At 41.4% G+C, this 19,453-nt stretch overlaps 1 protein-coding gene and 1 long non-coding RNA gene across 4 annotated transcripts in view; one reads left to right on the top strand and one right to left on the bottom strand.

The window, feature by feature from the left end:
* LOC140480805 (uncharacterized) overlaps window positions 1–17,914 on the bottom strand; it is a 37,606-nt gene extending 19,692 nt beyond the window's left edge. Inside the window, exon 1 of the long non-coding RNA XR_011961406.1 lies at window positions 17,839–17,914. This is a non-coding gene — a long non-coding RNA (uncharacterized lncRNA). The remainder of the gene's footprint in view (window positions 1–17,838) is intronic.
* Window positions 17,915–18,114: 200 nt separating this feature from the next.
* Window positions 18,115–19,453, top strand: part of st3gal5 (ST3 beta-galactoside alpha-2,3-sialyltransferase 5) — an 84,505-nt gene continuing 83,166 nt past the window's right edge. For all 3 annotated transcript variants that reach the window (XM_072576185.1, XM_072576194.1, XM_072576175.1), the window contains exon 1: window positions 18,115–18,489. In XM_072576185.1, coding sequence (XP_072432286.1) covers window positions 18,434–18,489 — 56 coding nt within the window. In that variant the 5' untranslated portion in view covers window positions 18,115–18,433. The remainder of the gene's footprint in view (window positions 18,490–19,453) is intronic.

Genomic DNA, 19,453 nt, shown 5'->3' with positions numbered 1-19,453 from the left:
CCACCTCATCCTAGTTTCAAACTTCCAGCTCAGTTACTGTCTCCTTGACTTGTCCGACCTACCTATCTTCTTTTCCACCTATCCACTCCACCCTCTCCTCCTTGACCTATCACCTTCATCTCCTCCCCCACTCACCCATTGTACTCTATGCTACTCTTTCCCCACCCCCACCCTCCTCAAAGTTTCTCCTCATCTCTGTCCTAAATGGTCTACCCTGTATTTTTAAGCTGTGTCCTCTGGTTCGGCACTCACCCATCAGCAGAAACATGTTTCCTGCCTCCAGAGTGTCCAATCCTTTAATAATCTTATATGTCCCAATCAGATCCCCTCTCAGTCTTCTAAACTCAAGGGTATAGAAGCCCAGTCGCTCCAGTCTTTCAGCGTAAGGTAGTCCCGCCATTCCAGGAATTGACCTCGTGAACCTATGCTACACTCCCTCAATAGCCAGAATGTTTTTCCTCAAATTTGGAGACCAGAACTGCACATAGGTGTGGTCTCACCAGGGGCCTGTACAGCTGCAGAACAACCTCTTTGCTTCTATACTCAATCCCTCTTGTTATGAAGGCCAGCATGCTAATAGCCTTCTTCACTACCTGCTGTACCTGCATGCTTACCTTCATTGACTGGTGTACAAGAACACCCAGATTTCTCTGTATTGCCCCTTTACCTAAATTGATTCCATTTAGGTTGTACACTGCCCTCCTGTTCTTGCCACCAAAGTGGATAACCATACATTTATCCACATTAAACTGCATCTGCCATGCATCTGACCACTCACTTAACTTGTCCAGGTCACCCTGTAATCTCCTAACATCCTCATCACATTTCACCTGCCACCCAGCTTAGTATCCTCAGCAAATTTGCTAATGTTATTGCTAAGGGATATGGGCCAGGTGCTGGCAGGTGGGACTAGATTGGGTTGGGATATCTGATCGGCATGGACAGGTTGGACAGAAGGGTCTGTTTTCCATGCTGTACATCTCTATGTCTCTATCTAAAAGTAGATTTAACCATCCCACCTCACAACGATTATCACCGTATGGTTCTGATAAACTCACGTTATTTTTTTTCTTTATGATTCATCCTACCATGTGATTACTGTTCGGTGGTTTGTATATTGTTACATCATTTCCACATGGGACTTCTTGTGTTTAGGATTGCTCATCTCTACAGAATACATACACATGCTGGTCTCCTGAACTTCGGTGATCCCTTTCTTTTGTTGTAATGCCATCTTAATTGATGGAGCTCCTCTACCACTTTTTTCTTAGTTTCTCTTTGGCTCCTTGCATCTCCTCTGCCATTCAATTAGTTCATGGTTAATCTGGTATTTCAACTCTACATCCCTGCCTATCCCAATACCATTTCAGCCCCCTTTCTGTTTACATGAGAGTCATTCAGCTTTGTTGGTCGCAACCAAAATCACTTATTGACAGTCAAAGGTTTGGGCTTACCTTTATGAATTATAGTGAACCATATGGCTAATAACAAAATAGACTATTTCCCTTTTGACTTCACTGAACTAAATCCCCCAAGATCCTTTATTCACAGTTGTTAAACTCACAAAGTTACCCCTCGGTTGGGACATGCAGTAGTGGGTTGAGTATTCTGAAGGCTCGATGAAATGTTTTCCCTGTTGACTCCGTCTGCTGTGTTGTGTCTTCTCTGGTAAAAGTCCTTGGGACTGTGTACCTTTTTGTTGGGATATACGACTTCCTTTGGTCCTAGTTGTAGAGACAGATGCTGCTTTGATGTATGGATTTTATAGATCTGTGTGCTTCTCGTTTCTTCTATCCTTTTTGACGTTGTTCTCGTTGTATGGTTTTCTGACTGCTTTGCTCAGTTGGCAAATAAAAAACAAAAATTGCCTTGATTGGTCCCCTGGACAGAACCTTCTTTTGAATGCTTATTACTTTTCCACCTCTTATCTAGCTGTATCGCTGGATAATGGAAACTCCTGATCTTGAATATTATATAATGTGTGAACTGCCTTCTGGTAGGCTCTGATGTCTTCTTGATCATACCAAAACAGCGGATGTCTGTCTCCCAAACCACTTTGAGGCTGGACAATAAATAAATAAAACATTTTTTAAAAAGTTCCATAAATCATGATCCTCTGATAGAACAAAACTTCTCCTTACCACTGGCTTAAAAGAAAAACACCTTATTTTTGAACAGTTCCAATTTTCAGAGGTGGAAATACCTTTCAGCATCCACTCTGTTGAGTCTCCTTGAATGTTATCTGTTTCAAGAAGATTATCTATCTCTACCTCTCTTCTAAATTCTAAGTTGTGCGTTTCCAACCTGCCCAATCTTTCCACAAGATAAATTTCTCATTCCAGGAATCAGTTGCGTGAAGCTGCTCTGAATTTTTAAAATGTTTTCATTCACTTGTTGCTGGCTGGACAGCATTTTTCACCCGTCCATAGTTGTCCTTGACAAAGTTGTAGTGAACTGCCTTCTTGAACTGCCATAATCCATGTGCTGTAGGATGCCATTAGGGAGGGAATTCCAAATTTTTGCCCCGTCAACACTAAAGGATTGGCAATTATGGGAAGGTAATGACCTAGTGGTATTACCGCTAGACTATTAATCCAGAAACTCAGCGAATGTTGATGGACCCCGATTCAAATCCTGTCATGGCAGACGGTGGAAACTGAATTCAATAAAAAAAAATCTGGAATTAAGAGACTACTCCATTTACCTGTCTTTGGCCCACTTCCCTTAACACCTTTGTTTAACAAACAGTTCGCTATCTCAGATTTAAAATTAATAACTAATCAAGAATCATCAACAGTTTGTGAAAGACAGTTCCAAACCTCTATCGTTCGTTGTGTGTAAAAGTGCTTCCTACAAATTCTCCTGAATAGTTTGGCCCTAAGTTTTAGATTGTGTCTCCAAGTTCTAGAATCTTAAATCTTTGGAAATACTTTATTGACTATTTCTTTTCGTAGTATTATCTTGAAGACTACCATCTTTAACCTAGTCCAGGTACCATTCTCACAAGCTTATGTTGTAGTGCCTCAAGGCAAATATATCCTTTTGAAGGTGTGGTGCTCACATCTGTGCAGAGTAGGCCAAATGGTCGAACTAGGGTTTCGTATAACTGCACCATAACTTCTACATCCTTCTACTCCAGTCCTCTAGATGCAAAGGCCTAAGCCTTCTTGATTATTTACTGCACCTATTTGTGGCACTTTAAAGATCACTTGAATCCCAAGGTTTCTTTGGACATCCTTTGTATTTAACTTCATACCTAGAGAGCAGTCTGGAGGCAATTAGCACACCCAAAAGTTTTGTTGCCTTTATCCTTCCGGATGGATTTGATTGACTTTTTCTACTTTTGTCAGAACATGTCAGGCGTGGGTTTGGAATGCACACAGGTAAAGGCATTGGAAAAGAGTGTATGAATGTAAGAACTAGGAGCAGTAGGTAATTCAGCCTCCAAAAGCATGCTCTGCCATTTAATACGATTATGGCTGATCTCATCTTGGCCTCGGCTGCTTTGGATTTCCTGACTGCTCCCATAACTTTTTAACCTATTACTAAATAAATATCTATTTCCTACAGTCAATATTATGACATGCCACAATATCTCTTTTAACCCACTACAGTGCACTCGTGTTACTAATCATTAATATCGCAGTCTGAATAGTTTATTTCAAATCTTAAAAGACCTATGGATGTTGTTTTCACATTGATTCATAAGCTATTTATTGAAGCAACGTTAACTATCACCTTGGACGTCATCAATGTTCTGAGAACCTATTCCTGCTATGTCAAAAGATGTACAAGGATATTGTCAGGGTTGGAGGTTTAGACCTATAGGGAGAGGCTGAATAGGTTGGGGCTATTTTCCTTAAAGCGTCTGAGGCTGAGGGGTGACCTTATAAAAGTTCATAAAATCATGACGGACATAGATAGGGTGAATAGTCAATGTCTTCTCCACAGAGTAGCAGAGTCTAAAACTAGAGGGTATAGGTTTAAGGTGAGAGGAAAGATTCAAAAGGGACCAAAGGGGCAAATGTTTCATGCAGAGAGTGGTCCATGTATGGAATGAGCTGCCAGAGGAAGTGGTGGAGGCTGGTACAAATACAAAATTTAAAAGGCATCTGGATGGGCATATGAATAGGAAGGATGTAGAGGGAGATGGGCCAAATGCTGGTAAATAGGACTGGATTAGATTAGATTAGATTAGATAGATTACTTACAGTGTGGAAACAGGCCCTTCGGCCCAACAAATCCACACCGCCCCGCCGAAGCGTAACCCACCCATACCCCTACACCTACATCTACCCCTTACCTAACACTACGGGCAATTTAGCATGGCCAATTCACCTGACCTGCACATCTTTGGACTGTGGGAGGAAACCGGAGCACCTGGAGGAAACCCACGCAGACACGGGGAGAACGTGCAAACTCCACACAGTCAGTTGCCTGAGGCGGGAATTGAACCCGGGTCTCCGGCGCTGTGAGGCAGCAGTGCTAACCACTAATTTTGTATATTTGATCAGCATGGATGAGTTAGACCAAAGGATCGGTTTCCATGCTATACAGCTCTATGACTCTGTCACCAAAGACTTGAGAACCTTCTCCTGCCACGTTGTTGCAACAATCTCTTTAATCGTCATATTCTACTGGATGCTTTGATTTCTAAGATAAACCTTTGTGTAATGTGCTTTATCTGGCATGTTTTTTAATCAAGTTATTCATAACCGTGGGATCTTGTTCACTATCAGCAAAAGAGATCAGTTGTTGCTGATTAATTCTTATTTTGAATAGGTTCTGGATTTCTGGGTCCTGAGACAAGATGTTACTCCATCCTTTGAGGAAGAATAGTAGTCGCTCTCTATTCGATGCCACACTTTCATATTCACAAATGAGCTTCACCCAATGAACACCCTTCTGACTTACTAATTATCTCCTTTGGCCATACGAAATAGGAATGTGAGTAGGCCGTTTGGCCCCTTGAGACTGTTCCAGGTTTCAGTTGGATAATGGCTGATCCAACATTCCCCACATCAACTTTCCTGTATTGATCCATAATGTAGATTCTTGATCAGTAATGGAATCAATCTATATCAGCCTTGAATACAACGAGGACTTTGGCAAGGATTTCCAGAGAGTCTCAACCCTCTGAGAAAAGAAGTTTCTCCTCATCTGAGTCTTAAGCTGGTGCTCCTTTATTCTGGGACAATGCACTCTGGTCCTAGATTCTCCCATGTGATGAAACATTCGTTCAGTCTTTACCATGTAAAATCCATAAAAATATAAGTTTCAATGAGATCATAGCTCATTCTACTAAAGCTCCAGTGAGTAGAGTCCAAACTAAGAATTCTGGGGGTCAACCTACAGTTGTGGACAGCAGCAGTTCAAGAAGGCAACGCATCACCACCTTCTCAGGGGTAGCTAGGGACAGGCAATATATGCTGGCCAGCCAGCAATACCCACGTCCTATAAGTGATATTTTAAAAACTTGTTTAGCCTTTGCTTGTAGACAATTCCTTCACACCAGGGACCATCCTATGAATATTTTCTGAACTGCCTTCACAGAAATTATATGTTTCCTTAAATAAGGGGACCAAAACTGCTCACAATACTCCAGGTGTGGTGCTAAATTTCCATATTTCAAGTACAAACACCCCAAGTCCCTTTGTGTTGCAGCTTTCTGCCGTTTCATAATATTTTCTTTTGTTTTTACTTCCAAAATGAACAACTTCACATTATACATCATTTGTATGAGGGGAGGCGATGACCTTCTGGTATTATTGCTAGGACAGTAACCTGGAGACACAGGCTAAGCTCTGCAGAGAATCCCACCTTGGCTGGTGGTAGAATCTGAATTCAATATTCAACCAATATTCAACCATGAAACCATTGTCAATTGTCAGGAAAAACCCATCTGGTTCACTAATGTCCTTTAGGGAAGGAAACTGCCATTCTTACTTTGTCTGGCCTACATGTGACTGCAGACTCACAGCAATGTGGCTGACTTTCAACTGCCCTCTGGGCAATTAGGAACTGGCAATGATTGTTGGCCTAACCATTAAAGCCCAGATCCTGTGAATAACGTTTTAAAAAAATGTCAACACGCTGCTCACTGATTTAATCTATCAATACCTCTCTGTAAAGTGCACCCCTTTCACAAACTTCCTTTCTACTTATTTAAGTCATCTGCAAATCTGACAACCATTACACTCACTTCCTTCCTCTAAGTCATTAATATATATTAATGATAGTTGCAGTCCAGCATTCATCCCTGTGGAATACCACTGGTCATGGTTCGCCAACCTGAAAAAGAACTCATGTGCACTGTTTCCTGCCCATTGTCAATTCTCTATCCATGCCAACATATTACCTCCACACCATGGGCTCTTATTTATGACAAACCTTTCTGAGGTACCTTGTAGAATATATTTAGAAATCCAAATACAACACATCTACTGGTTCCCTTTTATCCACTCTGGTTGACACTTCTTCAAAAACCCAAATAAATTAGTTAGATAAGATGTCCCTTCCATGAAGCCTTGCTGACTCCGTTTGGTTAGATTATGAGTTTCTAAATGTGCTGCCGTTACGTCCTTAATAATTGATTCCAATACATTTCCAACATTATTTGTTAGGCTAATCTGCCTATAATTGCATGCTTTTTATCTCTGTTCCTTTCTGAGTGAAGTGTAATAATAAGTTTTCCAGTGCTTCTCTGGAATCCAAGACTTTTTGGAAAATTACAAGCCATTCATTCATTAGCTCTGTAGTTACCTCTTTTAGGATCCTAGGATGCAAGCCAGGGGACTCACCTGCCTTTGGCCCCATTAGTTTGGCAAGTACCAAATTTCTAATGATGGTGCTGATAGTTCATTCCTCCTCTATATTCATTAGAATTAATGGGATATTTGAAGTATCTACCACTATAAAATACCATTGAAGCAATATATCTGTTTCATCCCTCTGCCTTTTCCTTGTTCCCCAAAACTCTCTCTGCAGATTCATTTTGTAAGAGGCCTATCTTCACTTTCACCTCTCTTCCATTTTATATGTTTAATAAATTTCTTGCCAGTTTTATATGCCTTGCTAGTTTGCCCTCTTAGTTGATTTTCCCTATCTTTTTAAACTTCCTTTGCTAGATTCTGAGGCTATCACTGACTTTGGCCTATTCAAACTAATAGGCTTACTAACTTACTTGGTTAGGCACGATTGGTTTATCCCTCTCTTAGGATGTATTTTTACTGAGAATCATGAATTACCTCTTTAAATGTCTGCCAATGTGTGTTACTGTTACTTCTGCTAATTTGTCCACCCAGCATGGTCAGTAAGGAGAGATCACATCTGGAGTAAGACACACCTTGAGATATGGACTATGTTGACAAGACAGCATTAGTTCACTTTTCTAGTTACCCTTGAGGATGTGATGCAGAGCTGTTTTTTGAACCACTGAGCACAGGACTCAGCATCTGCTACTATAATCGGTGGAGACGACAGTGGTAAGGTCGGCCTAGCGACGAAAGATGGTGCCTGAGGGCCAGTGACTTTGACACTGGTTGGGTCCTGCGCTGGCAGTGACCAAGTGGTGACAGAAGGATTATGGACTCTCTTTAAGATATATCTTTTTAAAAATTATTCTTAAACTATTCAAAATGGCACCAGCTCATGGCAACAATGGAAGTTTTTCTTTAATACTGTAAAATACATGTGACAATAAAATCATTAATTCATTTAGTTTACTTTAGCCAACTCTGTCCTCATTTCATTGTAATTCCCCCTATTTAAGTTAAATGCAGATGTTTTTGACCCAAGTTTCTCACTTACAAGCTGAATATTAAATTCTATCATGTTATGATTTGTACTTCCGAAGGAATCTTTTACTTTGAGGTCGTTTATTAAACCTACCCATTCCGAGATCCAAGATAGCACCATGGTTGGTTTCATGGTATATTGCTCCAGAAAACTATCCCTCATGCACTCTCTTAGTTAGTTGGTATAGCTACCCTTTACAATTTCATTAACCCAATTATGAAGATTTAAATCACCCATAATTATTACTCTATTGTTTTTACATGCTCCTATTATTTGTTGATTTATAGAGTGGTTTATAGACTGTTACTGTACACCACTCCTATTGATGTCTTCTTTCCTTACTGTGTTGCGCATTCGCTCAAATGGACTCTATATTGTCCGAGCCTAGGTGGTCCCTCATGGGTGTCCTCAATTCATCTCTTATTAATAGTGCTCTTGTCACTTTTATTCATCCCTCTTGTCTCTCCAATTGGTCAAAGGTATTATGCTCTTAGTTTTGATTTCCTTGTAACTATGTTTCTGTGATGACCGTGAGATCATAGATCATCTCGGCTGATTGTAGGTAAGTAAGATGCTATTATGCTGGTGAGGCTGGTGAGTTCTGGATCTCAATGATCTTGATAGTTCCTCTGAAGGGCTAACCTTTTCATCCACATTATCCCAGATTTCTTCACTTGGACAGTAGTAAACCTTTGGAATTCTCTACTTCATAGGACTGTTGAAGCTCAGTCATTTCATCTGTTCAAGATAGAGATCTGCAGATTTTTAGGTACTAATGGCTTCATAGGGTATGGGGATAAGGACTGGAAAATAATGGTAATGTAAATAATCAGACATGAATTAGAATGAATGGACAAGCTCAAGGGGCAGAATGGCCTATTCTTGGGCCTATGTTCCTATGCCCTTAGCTCATTTGCCCTTTTCACTGGTTTCCTTGCATTGAAATATATACCATAAATCACTGAAATTCTCCATTTTTATTTATTTTCTATACTTTGTTTCCATGATCTTCTTTATACGTTTACTATTTTTCTGCCCTCTGTTTTGCAGTTTTCTTTGTTTAAAAAAAAACCCAAAGAACTGCAGATGCTGGAAATTTAAAACATCAGAAATTGCTGGAGAAACTCAGCAGTCTTGCAGCATCTGGAAACAAAGCGAAGTTAACATATTGGATCCAGTGACCTTCTTCTGTCGTTCTGAAGGTAACCAGATTCAGGATAATCAATATTTAGTAAAGGATTGGCAAATGGAGGAGGCGATGAGTGGCAATATTATCAAAGGCTAAAATCAATGTAACAGTGAAAAAGATACTGGCTGAGAAAGTCTAGATGCAGGATCAGTCTGGATAGACCAAACAAGCAACAAGGTTTGGATGAAATGAGAGGGTGTTGTCTTTATGCCTGCAAACAATAAGGTAGGGTAGATGATGGCATTAAATAGGAAATTAAAACCTATAAACAAAGGTGCTGCCTTTCAGCAGTGTCTTTAATCTAAATATAAACTGTGATGGATCAATTCCTAGAGTGTGCGCGAGGCGTTTTTTATTCTTGTTTGGGATGTGGGTGTTGCTCTTAAGGTTACCTCCTCAGGTGGCTAAATTAGCTCCTATTTTCGATGTTTCCTCATTTCTTGAAATCGGCCTGCAATGTCTTACCCCATCTTCTGCCTCTGGTATTGATACCAATTGGGATTACAATCTCTGGCTCTTCACCTGTCCATCCCCAGAACATCCTGCAGCCACCTAGCTCCTTGACACTGGCACTGGGGATGGAACTTACCAGCATGAAGTTAAGGTTACAGGTGCAGAAACACTTGTCTGCTCCATAACATCCTACATTCCTTTTATATTTTCTTGCGACAGCATAGATTAGTGAGGGTGTGCATTGCAATGATCTCTGGAATTGGAAGTCGAAGCATCCACACCCCGATCGAGTGACTGTGCACCTGTAACACTGGTGCTAACTCTCGAGTTCCTGATCAGTATTGCTTTCCTAAACATGCCACTCCACACTTCCAACATATCTAAGCTGCCCTTAATATTTGGAACTTGGCTGTGGTTGCATTCTGCAGATATCAGGGCTACATTTGACAGGTGTGTGGCATAAAAGAGACATCACAAACCTAGAGTCAATGGGAGTCAGGGCAAAACACTTGGCTGGTTTGAGCCATTCTGAACACAAATTAAGATGTTGGATGTGGTGATGTGAAGTCAGACATATCAGTTGAAGACACCTCTGCAGGAGTTCCTCAGGGCAGTGTCCTAACTGATCATCTTCTGCTGCTTCGTCAATGACTTTCTCATCATTATTTTGACTGATGATCACACAATGTTCAGCACTATTCAAGAAATTTCAGATTCTAAAGCAGTCTATTTTCAAATTGCAAGTAATCGTCATATCAAATGCTAGCAAGACCATAAGAGAGAATCTAACAATCACTCCATCAGGAGAGTGATTGAATACCGTAACCTCCACCAATGTTCCCTCTGAGCTCCCCGGATGCAGGTGCATACAGGTAGCTGCTCCAAGGTTCTGCACACAACTGACATACCAATCATGGCACTAACTACCAGTTCTGTGAGTTATTGCTGTACATAGGTAAAAACAGGACTGCAGATGCTGGAAACCAGATTCTAAATTAGAGTGGTGCTGGAAAAGCACAGCAGTTCAGGCAGCATTCAAGGAGCAGGAAAATTGATGTTTCAGGCAAAAGCCCTTCATCAGGAATAGCTGTACATAGGTGCATAGATCTTAGAAGCCCGTGGACCCAAAAAGAAAATTAGAGGGAATGTTGCCTGTGTTATGATTCCAGCTAATGTTTTGACTGAATAAGTCATATCCAAGACTGAACTCTGCCTTGAAAGATCATATTTTGTTCTTTGGTTTTAATCAGGTGGTCTTTCATTGAAACACTCACTACCCTAGATTAGAGTTTAGCAATAAAACATAAATTTACCACGCAAAAGAAATGAAGGTAAAATGGAATAGATCAAACTATTTATATACAACAGAATTTAAACATACTGAATCCTATTTATGTTTGCAACACTCCTTTACAGACCTCACACCAGAGTGCATTTCATTCTGATTCACATCTATGGGGCTTAATTTAATTGTGGCTTTCATTTTCCATTTTAATAAACTGATAGCTTCTTGCTGCAGCCATGCTACAATTGAACTAAGACCTTTTGAGCTTCAAACAATCCTTTCAGGGTTTTAAACAAAAACATAGAACATAGAAAAGTACAACACAGAACAAGCCGTTTGGCCCACGATGTTGTGCCAAGATTTAATCCTAATGTAAAATATAGTAACTTAACCTACGCACCCCACAACTCACTGGTATCCATGTGCATGTCCAACAATCGCTTAAATGTCCCTAATGACTCTGCTTCCACCACCACAACTGCCAACGCATTCCATGCATTCACAACTCTGCCTAAGGAACCAACCTCTGATGTCTCCTTTATACCTTGCTCCTAAAATCTTCAAATTTGGCTTGGATCTTTGAAACCAAAATTTCTCTACTGGGTGATATCTTTCTTACAGTCTTAAAACTACTTCTTTTTCTCAGTAGCAGCTCTTCTACATATCCAGCTTCAGTTGTATGTTCAAGACTTCTACAAACTGAATCTAAAAAAAAATGCTTTTCCAAGCTGTAAATGTTTCGAATAAGCCCCCTGAAGAAATTCCAAAATCTTCTGTCTGAAAGCCAAATTAACTATACTATTCATAAATTAAGACTTCTCTACTCTTTTACTTCAACCCCCTTGAAGTAAGCTTGTAAACTAATGCAAACAAATTCCCATTAATCTCCAAACTGCCAAACTCATTTTAGAAAGGCATTACATTGGCTACATATCTGCAACAACCTTTTCTGGGTCAGCTCCAATGCCAGCATATGTTTCGGAAGATAAGCATACTAAAATTGTTCAGTTTTTCAGATGTGGTATAACTACTGCCATGCATGGTTTTAGTAAGACTGCACTTTTGTTTTACACTTGATTCCATTTGAAATAAAGACCAAATGCCTACCCAACTAGTCTTGAAATGGTTGGCCCTTATGTCAAAGGGGTTGCAGTATAAGAGTGGGGGTATCTTACTGAAACTGTACAAGGTGCTGGTGAGATCACAACTGGAGAAGTATGAGTATTTTGGGTCCTTTTATTTAAGAAAAGATATAACTTCATTGGAGGCAGTTCAGGGAAAGTTCACTATGATGATCTCTGGTATACGGAGATTGCCTTATCAGTAAAGGCTAAGCAGATTTGGACTCTACTCACTGGAGTACAGAAGAATGAGATATGATCTAACTGAACATATAGGATTCTTAACAGGATAAATGCTGACAGTATTTTTTTCTCACGGGAGAATCTAGGACCAGAGGGCATAGTCTCAGAATAAAGAGGTGCCAATTTGAGGACTTTCTTCTCAGAAGGTTTTGAGTATTTGGAACTCCTTGCCACAGAGAGCTGTGGGCACAGAGTCCTCACGTATATATTAAGGTTGATATAAATAGATTTTTGACAAGTAGAGGAATTAAGGGTTCTGGGGAAGATGCAGGGAAATAGATAGGAAGAATTTTGGATTAGCTCTGATCACAGGGAGTGTCAGAGCCAGCTCAAGGGGCCAGTGGCTTACTCTTGATCAAATTTCTTGTGGTCTTTTTGTGGTTTACGTACAAGCAGCCGTATAATCCTCTGTGTAGCAGCTTTCTGTGGTATTTCTCAGTTAAACTGATATTCATTTCCTGTTTTTATCTTGCACATTGTCCCACAATATCTTTTTTCTGCCAAGTTTTTTTGGCCATTCACTGAACCAGTCTATACTGCTGTCATTCTTACCACTTGCCTTCGCACTTATTTTTATGCATTTGCAAATTTGGTTACAATTCATTCACTTCTAAACCTGTAGTATATCTCTAACTACAGGTAGCCAACCTGAAAATGCCCCCTATATACCAACTCTGTCTTCTTTTAGTTAGCTAATCATCCAAGCATGCTAATATACAACTTCAAAGAGAAAGTGATGTCTGTAGATGCTGGAGTATCAGAGTCGAAAAATGTGGTGCTGGAAAAGCATAGCAGGTCAGGCAGCATCCAAAGAGCAGAAGAGTCAATGTTTTTGGCAGAAACTCTTCATCAGGAATGTGGGAGAGGGAAGGGGGCTGAGAGATAAATACGAGGATGGGGGTTGGGGACGAAGGTGGCTGGGAAGGCGATAGGTAGATGCAGGAGGGACTGGTTGACAGTGATAGGTCAGAGGGGAGGGTGGAGTGGATAGATTGGAAGGTAGATGGACACATAGGACAGTTCAAGATGACGGTGCCAGGTTGGAGGATTGGATCTGGGATGAAGTGGGTGGACGGGAGATAAGGAAACTGGTGAAGTCGATGTTGAAGCTGTGTGGTTGGAGGGTCTCAAGGTAGAAGATGAGGTCTTCTTCCTACAGTTGTCGGGTGGCTTGGATTTGGTTGTGGAGGAGGCCCAGGACTTTCACGTCCTTGGCAGACTGGGAGGGGGAGTTGAAGTGATCGGCCACAGGGCGGTGGGGTTATGGCGTGTGTCCCGGCGTGTGTGTCCCAGAGATATTCCTTGAAACATTCTGTGAATTCTCCCCAATGTACATGAGTCCAAATCAAGAGCAGCAGACACAGTAGATGAGGCATTTGAATGTGCAGGAAAATCTCTGCCGGATGTGAAAGGATTCCTTGGGGCCTTGGACAGAGGAGAGAGGGGAGGTGTGGGTGTAGGTTGTACACCTCTTGTAGTGGAAAGTGAAGCTGCCAGGAGTGCAGAGTGAGTTGGTGGGGGCGTGGACCTAACGAGGGAGTCACAGAGGGAATGGTCTGCAGAACACAGATAGGAGTGGGGTGGGAATAATATCTCTGGTGGTGGGGTCTGATTGTAGACGATGGAAATAGAGTCATAGAGATGTAAATGGGGGAGGATAATGTGCTGTATTCAGAGATTAGTAGGATGGAAGGTGAAGACCAGGTGTTCCATCTTTGTTGCAGTTGGAGGGGTGGGGTTCGAAGGCGGAGATGCGGGAAGTGGAGCAATTGCACTGGAGGGCATTGTTGATTAAGTGGGAGGGGTAATTGCAGCTCTTGAAATAGCCCTGAAGTGAAATTGCTCCTCCTGAGAGCAGATATGGTGGAGGCAGAGTAATTGGGAGTAAGGGACAGCACTGTTACAGGAGGGTGGGTGAGAAGAGGTATAGCCTAGGTAGCTGTGGGAATTGGTGGGTTTGAAATAGATGCCTGTATTAAGTCAGTCACCGGAGAGGTTCCAGAAAGGGAGGGTGGTGTCTAAGTTGGTCCAGGTGAACTTAAGGTTCGGGTGGAAGGTGTTGGTGAAATTAATGAACTGTTCAACCTCCTTGTGGGAGCATGGGGTGTCGCCAATACAGTCAGTCATCGACGTAGCAGAGGAAAAGGTGGGGGATGATGCCAGTGTAACTGTGGAAGAAGGACTGTTCCACTGATGCAGAGGCAGGTACAGCTGGGGCCCATGCAGGTGCCCAGAGGGGCGCTCATTCCTGATGAAGGGGTTATACCCGAAATGTCGATTCTCCTGGTCCTCGGATGCTGCCTGACCTGCTGTGCTTTTCCAGCACCATACTCTTGACTCCCCAAGGGTGATATTGAGAACATTGCTTTTTTTGTTAAGCATTAATAGTCCAGATCTTAAGTGGAAGGGACTATTTCAAAGTTTACAGATGACAAAATATGGAAGAATTGTAAACTGCGAGGACAGTGCAAAATTGCAAAAAGACATAGCCAAGTTGGTGAAGTGGGTGGATAGGTAAGTTTCAATAGAGAAAAGTGTGAGGTGATTCATAGGAAGAATACTTAAAGACAATATAATTCTAAAGGGGTGCTGGACCAGAGACACTTGGACACCTATATCCACAGATCATTGAAGGTGGTTGGGCAGACGGAGAAAGCAGAAAGTTATATTCTCAACTTTATTGAGGCATAGAGTAGTACAAGGACAAGGAGGTGATATTGAACTCATGTAAGATATTTGTTAGACATCAACTGGAGTATTGATGTAGTTGTGGACACTACATTGTCAGAATTATGTAAACTTATTGAAGAGAGTGCAAAAGTGATTTACGGGAATGGTTCCAGGCATGATAAACTTCGTTTATGAGTCACTGAGTCATAGATTCATAGAGACATACAGCACGGAAACAGACCCTTCGGTCCAACTTGACCATGCCGACCAGATATCCCAACCAATCCAGTCCCACCTGCCAGCACCCAATTCATATCCCTCCAAACCCTTTCTATTTATATACCCATCCAGATGCCTTTTAAATGTTGCAATTGTACCAGCCTCCATCACTTCCTCTGGCAGCTCATTCCATACACATACCTCCTTCTGCATGAAAAAAATTTGCCCGAGGTCTCTTTTATATCTTTCCCCTCTCACCCGAAACCTATGCCCTCAAGTTCTGGAGTCCCCCACCCCAGGGTAAAGACTATTTATCCTATCTATGCCCCTCATAATTTAATTAACCTCTATAAAGGTCACCCCTCAACCTCTGACGCTCCACGGAAAACTGTCCTAGCCTACTCAATCTCTCCCTATAGCTCAAATCCTCTAACCCTGGCAACATCTTTATAAATCTTTTCTGAATTGTTGGGGCTGTTCTCCTTGGACAAAAAGTTAAGATGAGATCTGATATTGGTTTTCAAACTCATGAGTGGGCTAGGTTGAGGAGACAGGGAGAAACTAATCTCACTTGTAAATGGAACAAAAATGAGAGGGCATTCATTTAATGTGATTTGTAATAGAAGCAAAAGGCCCCTTTATTTAAAAAGAGGAGTCAAAAAGGTTAGTTAGCTTAACATCTGTTATTAGGAAAATGTTAGACTCTTGTGAAGGATGCAATAGCAGAGCATTTATTAAAAACATAATATAACCAAGCAGAGTTTAGATCAGCGTGGTGCCACTTTGGAGGCTTCCTGCCTCTATTCCTGATGAAGGGCTTTTGCCTGAAACTTTGATTTTCCTGCTCCTTGGATGCTGCCTGACCTGCTGTGCTTTTCCAGCACCACTCTGATCTAAACTCTGGTTTCCAGCATATGCAGTCCTCACTTTTGCCTATAACCAAGCAGAGTCAACATGGCTTTACGTAGGGGAAATCACAGAGAGCATAGGTAGGTCATTCAGCCCCTGAGCCTGCTCCACCATTCAATAAAATCATGGCTGATCAGTGGGCCCATATTTCTTAATACACTTGCTTAATAAAAAAAAGTTTTTCTCAGATTTAAATATAACAATTGAATTAGCACTGGCTGTTGTTTGGGGAAGAGACTTCCAAACTTTCACTGCTCTTTACATGTAGAAGTGCATTCTAACATCTTTCCTGAATGGCCTGGCCCTAATTCGTAGACTATGTTCTCTGGTTCTAGAATCTTCAACCAGTAGAAATAGTTTACTTTTATCTATCCTTTCTTTCCCTGTTAATGTCCTGAAAATCTCAATTACATCACTCCTTAACCTAGAAATTCTAGAGAACAAACACCTAAATCACCTTGATAAATTTGTTGGAAGTGGAGGAGATAATAAGCAGGATAGATAACTTGTTTTGGTACCCTTACCCAGGATATATTGAGGCAGTCAGGATAAGGTTCACAATGCTGAGCCCAGGTACAGAGATAATGTCTTAAGATAACGTCTTTCTTGCATACGTTTTTAGCTAATACAAAAAAATTTACACATCAGGGTCTAGAAGAATGCAAAATTACTTTATTGAGACATACAAGATGCTTAGGAGACATGACAGGGTTGATGCAAAAATCCTTATGGGAGGAGTTAGGACCAGAGGATTGACTTGCAGAGTAAGGAATCACCCATTAAAAACTAAATTGAAGAGGAATTATGGAATTCTTTACTACTACGGGCTGCTGAGGCTGGATCAGTAGGTATTTCAAGGCAGAGAGATTTTTTTTAATCAGCCAGAGAATCAAGGGTAATGCTAAAATGAAGGAAAATAGATTTTAGGTTTATTAAATGAGCCACGGTCTCATTGAAAGGAGGAGCAGACTAGATGGGCTCAATGGTCTGTTGTTGCTGCTTCATCGCTGTTCTCACTCAGCCAGAGTGGCATGGAATGTCCCACCTGGAACAACAGCGGAGACAGATTCACAACTGAGGGTTGTGAGAAACAAAGCTCATTCACTTCAATAATTTCAGTCCGAGACAAGATCTGAATCAGTAGTGTCATTTATTTTACACTTGCAAGTGGGTGTGATGTCCACAAGGCAGGGCAGGGTAGCAAAACACACAATGAATTCAACAAATACTCGATATTTATATAATTTGGTTCCTACATTTTTTTACTTATTTCATTGTTCACCCCGTTTACATCTTCTACTTCCCTAAGACTGGTACCCATTACTCCTGTTTATCTCTTGTCTTATCCGGCCTTGTCTGTGACAGAATGCTTACTTCTGACTTCACCAGGCCATTTGACCAAATCCCATCCTTTGCTTACCATTATCCACTCCCTCCATCTGTGCTGCCCCCTCACAGCATCTTATCACTAAGCCCTTTTAATTGGGGTTTGTTCCTGTAAAAGTGGGAAAGATGTTTATACCTACTGTTTATATACCTACAGGCATATCTAATTTAACTGCCTCTCTTCACAGCATTTTATCTATTCTACCATTGTCTTGCAGTCCTGTTCCTTTCTTGCATACGTTTTTAGCTAATACAAAAAAGAATTACGTATTTCCTCCACATAGTTTCCATTCTTGTTGACTCAGCTCTTGGCTAAAACAATTACACACTGGTGAGTTCATTTACTTTGTAAAATGGAATTGCAGAAGTAACATTATTTTTCCCACATCCCACAAAGGGCACCAGAGATTATTCGGACAGTGATAATGCGGGACTACGAGGGGAGGACGAACAAGAAAGCAGGAGATACCACGATATAACGACGCTCGTTCAAAGAGATGGCGGAGAATTTTAAACCAAGTGGTCTCCGCCGCTAATGCGCCACAAAGCTGAAAAATCCGCTTTACCTTCCTCAGGGTGACTCGAGCATGTGACGAATAAATTGAACCGTCCGCTGCCTCTCTGCGAGATCCGTTCCCCCCCGAAGACCGACCCCCGCGATGTCCCGCCCCCTTTCCGACCAACGGCCGAGAGCCCTGTCCCATGTGCCCGCCCCGTCTCACTGTCAATCATGGAGTATTCGGAGCAACAGGCGATGTCATTGGGCGATCTCATGTCAGTCAATAGTATGTCACAAACCTCCTCCCTAGTGGCGCGTGTCTTTGGCCTGGCTCCACCCACTTTTTGCCGACGACGGTTATATTTCTTGGTTCCCTCACTTTCTTCATAACCGTCCTTCCATGGTGTTCAGTTTGACTTTACTTTGGGTGGGAACATGGGGTTGCAAGTTGCATTTTCAATAGGTGTGTGTTTTTAAATGGATGAATTATTGCGAGTGGAGTCGGGGAGGAACATACAGTTTTTTTTAAAAAAACAAATCACGAGTGAAGCATTTTTCTTTTGACACAACCTTCTCCGCTTTTGTAAATCACCTGCTTCCCTCGTTTCGTTTCTATCAGTCCCTGCAATAAAAATGATGAGAAGAACGAAAGAAAAAGGGTAATGACTGGCGTGTTACTGGATGTAATAATGAATAGGAAACGGGATGGAGCCGAAAGGTAAGGTTGGGGAGATGTGGAGGCGAGGTGGTTTATTCCATCATCGCCCCCCTTTTTTCGGTCTAATCAGAACGAATTTCTCACCAGATTTTTTCTTTTCGTGATTTATTAATTTCGTATTTGTTCCTGGATGTTCGCTTTACAATCCGAAATGCAAGGTTTCGGCGATAAGGATGCGTCTGTTGTAATCGCGCCTTACCGAATGCTATGGGGGGGGGGGGGGGGGTGGAAAAAAACCTCCAGCATGCTTAAATTTTTTATACGTTTTAGCAAAAAAAATACTGCATGTAGGTCTATGGGCTTTCCAGTTTAATGATCGTTTTGTTTGGTTCCAAGGATTGCTGCTGCTTTTTAAAAAAAAAACATTTCTGGTTAGCATCCGTACGTTCAAAGACTGTTTCAGTCTTTTCTATTTTAATTACTCTCGCTTTTTTTTTTGGAGGAGTGTGCGTGGTTTTTGTTTCCTTAGAAAACGCATGAATAAACTGTCGGTTTATTTATTCTGCCGCCGTTATGTGCATTGGCTGGAGATCTATGCTTTGCAAGAATGCTATTCACGATCGACACTTTTTTTTTTCTTCCCCCATTTAATCCGGATACGTGATAAAAATGTGCCGGCGTTGCTTGGCGAAAGGACTGAATATATACGCCCATATACATATCAGTAATTTTGTCTGTGCACTGACCAGCAGTATCGATTTTTGTTTTACAAATCCTGACACAGCAAACTATTCGGATAGCAGAAGAAAAGCTAACCTTTCCGACTGACGTTCTGAATTGACTTATTATGGAAGGATCGGTCTTACTCGAGTTCCTTCTGAACCGTATTTTAGAAAAATATGCTGCAACATTGTTTTTCTCCCACTTCCCAGTCATCGTCTAAGGTCACAGCAGTTTTGATTTGTTTTAAACTCAAAAAATGCTTCGCGATTTAAGTTGACAAATTAGTAAAATTGCAACGTTG

The sequence above is a fragment of the Chiloscyllium punctatum genome, chromosome 1 (assembly GCF_047496795.1).
Source record: "Chiloscyllium punctatum isolate Juve2018m chromosome 1, sChiPun1.3, whole genome shotgun sequence".
Lineage (NCBI taxonomy): Eukaryota > Metazoa > Chordata > Chondrichthyes > Orectolobiformes > Hemiscylliidae > Chiloscyllium > Chiloscyllium punctatum.
This window is presented reverse-complemented; position numbering and strand designations above follow the sequence as displayed.